This window comes from Nelusetta ayraudi, unplaced genomic scaffold, assembly GCF_046127955.1.
Source record: "Nelusetta ayraudi isolate G7.1 ecotype Tasmania unplaced genomic scaffold, CSIRO-AGI_Nayr_v1 ptg000111l, whole genome shotgun sequence".
Classification (NCBI taxonomy): domain Eukaryota; kingdom Metazoa; phylum Chordata; class Actinopteri; order Tetraodontiformes; family Monacanthidae; genus Nelusetta; species Nelusetta ayraudi.
In genome coordinates this window covers 1505236-1510000 of record NW_027466161.1, presented here as the reverse complement: position 1 = coordinate 1510000, position 4765 = coordinate 1505236, and the positions used below count along the sequence as shown (strand labels likewise).

The 4765-nt window shown below is 44.7% G+C and overlaps 1 protein-coding gene across 1 annotated transcript in view; it reads left to right on the top strand.

Moving 5' to 3' along the window:
- The window catches only part of snx33 (sorting nexin 33), a 13071-nt gene extending 8637 nt beyond the window's left edge, over window positions 1-4434 (top strand). Inside the window, exon 2 of the mRNA XM_076049265.1 lies at window positions 3130-4434. Within this exon, the coding sequence (XP_075905380.1) occupies window positions 3130-3383 (254 nt within the window). The 3' untranslated portion in view covers window positions 3384-4434. The remainder of the gene's footprint in view (window positions 1-3129) is intronic.
- The last annotated feature ends 331 nt before the right edge of the window (window positions 4435-4765 follow it).

Here is a 4765-nt window from a genome sequence, read left to right as displayed (position 1 = left end):
ATGATTCAGTTTGCTGGATGAGTTCTGGTCTTCCAGACGTCTTTGGTCACATGACCTACTGGTGGTGGTGGTGGTGGTGGGTGTGGGGGGGCTTACAGCAGCGATGGACAGTTAGAGCCGGGATTTGAACCGCCAACCCAAATCATCAATTCACAGCCCGCTCAACCAACTGAGCCACAGCTGCCCCAAATAATGTGGATACCAACGTTGGCATCATCCTCACCACCATCATCATCATCATCTTGGTTGTTCAAGCTGTTGAAGACTAATCTGATCCAGTGAGGAGGTCATGAGGTCACCAAAGAGCTGGAAGTCTTCTTCTTCGTTGGTACCTTGAAAAATGTTTTTGCTGGGAACTCGCAATTCATCTGAATGCGACTCTCTGGATCAGTGGGACCAAACGACTCATGAGCTCCCTGTGATTCTCTGGGTCAGTGGGACCAAACGACTCATCAGCTCTGCACGGTGCTTGACACAGACATCCCCCCTCCCCCCACTAAGGCGTGTGTTGTTGTTGTGTGGTGAAAGCCTCCATTGTCCCTTCAGCTGAGAGCAGTTTGTGTCAGTTTGTGCTGCTGTGATCTCAGTGAGTCACGTCACCTCTCTGTGTCTGATCCTCATTGACTCGTTTGTTCTCTGTGACAGACAATTCACCGAGCCACTCCAGCGGCAGCAAAGACTCAGTTGAAACAGTTCAGAGGAACCACAACTCACTCAGTCTTTGGAACTCTTTTTGACGACGTCATGCAAACACACAACAAAAATGATTGATGTGTTGTAAGAGTGGTGAAGTGGTCACATGACCACCTGCAGCCTCTTCCAGGCTGAGGTCAAAGATGAGCAGTGAAAGAGGTGAACGATGTCAGTGTGCAGCTGCAGAGATAAAGAGCAGCAGCCACTCTGCTGGAGGAGGATGCACAATTATTGATCACATGAGCTGCTACATGGCACTGACATGTTGCTGTGGCAGAAACCACATCATCGTACAACAAGGAATAAAGAAAAGTAGTGGAAAAGAGAATTTTTAAACATTAAATACAAGTATAAGAAAATAAAATGAATTCAGAAATGCAAGTTAAAAATATTTTAACAAGTACAGAATAGGGTGTTTGAAGTGTTATATAATAGTATAATATAAGTGTAATATAATTATATAGTAAGTGTAATATAATATAATAATAATAATGAGCTGCAACCAATAGAATGCAAAAATATGACTGTATGCCATTAAAATCCTAATCCATAATTACAATCCTATTATATAATAATATTGATATCAACAGTAATAGTAGTGGCCATAGTAATAATAATGATAATAATAATAATGCAGTATAATATTATAAACCTAATAATCACTATAATATCATTAGTTCCATGTTTCCTCCAGGCAGAGGGGGAGGAGCCTGCAGTGGATGGAGGGATTCTGCCACTTCTGGCTTTTTTTCTGCCAACATCAGTGGACTGATTCAATAGACTGATTCAATAGACTGATTCAGTGGACTGATTCAGTGGATTGACTCAGAGTGGGTTAAGATTCAAGTCTAGAAACCCCGAGCCTCCTTCTTCTTCTTCTTCTTCTTCTTCTTCTTCTTCTGCTGCTGCTGCTGCTGCTGCTCCCACCCAGCCATGTCCTCATGCTGCTCTGCTCATACTCATCCTGCTCTCATGTAGAAGAAGAAGCAGAGACTGTGTGGAGCGTAGGCGTGAATGTAGGTCATCGGCTCCACAGCGCCCCCTTCAGCTGGAAACAAAGTGGAAATGCTGTTCCCCATTTCTTTCCCACCGTCCTGCCAGGAACCCAGGCGGGTTTGAAGCAGCAGCAGCTGAATGTGTAAAAGACTGAAACTGGTCCACCACTGGTTTATCTGATGGAGATCAACTGGGAACTGATGGGAACTGCTGGTTAAGTTGTCATGTCATTTGCTGCTACTGCTTCTGTTACTCCCGTGACTCCTGCTACTGCTGCTGCTACTGCTGCTGCTGCTGCTGCTGCTGTTTGGTTCTTCACTTGGACAATCTGGTCTCAGCTGCGGTCGCAATTCATCCACATCATCTGATAGCAGCCCTTTGGAATGCAGCGAAAACAGCAAAAAGAAGGAAGTAGTTCCCAGCGTCACCAGCAGGGGGGTTTGTCTTTTGACTCACTGCTCAAACACTGGAGCTGCAGTGCAGACGAGGCCCATTGGATGGATGTGGAGCAGTGAAAGCCATCAAAGTTCTTTTTTTTTTAGACGCAGTGAGCTTTGATCTTCTCCATTAAAAGCAGTTTTACTGTTTTCTCTTGACTTAACAGCTTTTTAATTCAACATTACATCAAAACACTGACTGTTAAATAATAGAGCTGTTTTTAAAAGCTCAGCTCTTCTTTTATTTATTTACTATTTTGGGATTTCTGAGCCTTCTAACTGGTTTTATTGGAGGCAGTGAAGTCCCACTAGCAGTCTTCTTGAACACCTCTGGAGGAACTACTGACCGTCATTCACATGGATCAGGTGTGATTGGCTCTCTGACCAGGTGTAACCGAAGACGGCCATCAAAGGGTGTGAAATTTTTCCTCTGCCTTTGACCCATCACCCTCTGAGGCAGCGGTGGGCAGCAGCGGTGGGCAGCAGCGGTGCAGTGCCCGGGAATCACTGGCTGAACTAACCAACTCCAAACCTGAATACTGAGGGCCAAGCAGGGAGGCGGTGGCTTCCATTTCCACAGTCTTTGGTCTGACCCGGCTGGGGATTGATTGAACCCACAACCTCCTAGTCTCAGGACAGACACTCTACCACTAGACCAGTGAGCTGGTCCAGACACTCCAGTTGCCCAGACCCATTAAAGTTGAGGTGGATCCAGAACCAGCCGGCTTCATTTCCACATAAATCTGGACGAGAGGAGCGAGACGCAAAAACAAACACAGCAGACGCTAGCCGATGCTACACTGAGATTAGCACGGATGCTAAAGTTATGACGAAACATTTTATCAGAAGTAGTCTCAAGGCTTCTTCTGATTGGACGGCCTCCCTTGACTGGGTTTGGCCTCCACACTGCTACTAGCGTGCTAACGTAGCATAGCAACTGACTCTTAGTTGGTCTGTAGCTAACCTCACCTCATGTTTCTGTGGTTTCCCATCATGCCACCAGGTGCCTTTGCCAAGGTGAAGGAGAGCCAGCGGATGAGCGATGAGGGCCGTATGGACCAGGAGGAGGCGGACGGCATCAGGAGGCGCTGCCGCACGGTGGGCTTCGCCCTGCAGGCCGAGATGAGCCATTTCCACCAGCAGAGGGAGGTTGACTTTAAGGTCATGATGCAGGACTACCTCAGGGAGCAGATCGCCTTCTACCAGCGGCTGGTGCAGCAGTTGGAGCGCACGCTGCGCATGTACGAGTGTCTGTGAGCAGCAGGACGGCGCCATTTCCACTTCCTCTTCCTGGTTGTTGCTCTTTTGATTCTTCAACTTCCTGGAAAGACACAGACAGAACTCACGACGCCAGTCAGTCTTTCTGCTTTGATGGATTCAAAGTCACAATTGTTGTTGTCGTTGTTGTTAGTTTGAAAACCTACTGTATCTTTTTTCCCCCCTGTTTCTCACACACACACACACACACACATCACATCACTTCGGCACAGCGTCTTGTTTTATTTTTTTATTTTTTTATTTTTTTTAATTTCTACATAATTTAATGTATTTGTTACAGTTGAACGTAGGTGTTAGAATTGATAGCAGATCCAGCATGTCAGAGGTTCTCAGCTGGTGGAGTCTCAGGACCTTCATCACCATCATCATCAAAACAGCTCCACGACCCACTTTTGGGTTGCGACCCACCAGTTGAGAAACAATGTACCAGGTGATATATAGGTGAAGCACCATGAAAACGGGTCCCTGGTGCTGAAGGAGACGGTCAACGTCGTGCAGCACCTTCAGTGGGAGGAGAGTTGTGTAGTGTTGTGCAGTGTTGTGGGTCTCTGGAATGACAAACGTGTCTTTTGTGTGGTTGATTGTCCCGCAGCAAAGTGCCTTCCAGGAGCTCCAGCAGCCTCCCACCAGCGCCACCTGTCTGACTGTTTTAGGTGTGAGTGCTCATTGAACACAACCAACTGCAGCCACAAACAGTTTTGCACTTTTGTTGTGTCAGTTTCTCTTCCAAAGTAGAACATTGTTTTTTTTTTTTTGTTTAAGTTTTATTTTAACCAGGCTTGTCGGAATGAGCAAGCAAGTAGCAACTGGAGTCGACTAGTGTGTGCAGCAGCAGCAGCAGCAGCAGCAGCAGGTTCACTTTTTGCAAGTCACGTTCATAAAGTTCAAAGTGAGTCTGAGTCGTGAGAATTTCACTGTTTTTAAGAGTGGAGCTCTTGTCTTTACACTCTACACAACAATTAACTCTTGTGAAGATACATATATATATGTATATATATATGTATATATATATATATATATATATATATATATGTATATATATATATGTATATATATATATATATATATATATATATATATGTATATATATATATATATATATATATATATATATATATATGTATATATATATATATATATATATATATATATATTTCTATGCATCTTTCTGAAAAGTATTTCCCAGACTCAGAGTCCCCCTGGTGCTCCTCCTGGTGAACATCAGCCTTCATATTCACTTTAATATCATCTTTGGTTTTAACTCTCAGAGCTCCTGCTTGTTTGAAGCTCTGTGCCATCATTAACACGACCGGTCAGAGAGTGTCGTTAGCGTTAGCGCCGTGCTAACCTCCAGGTCCAGA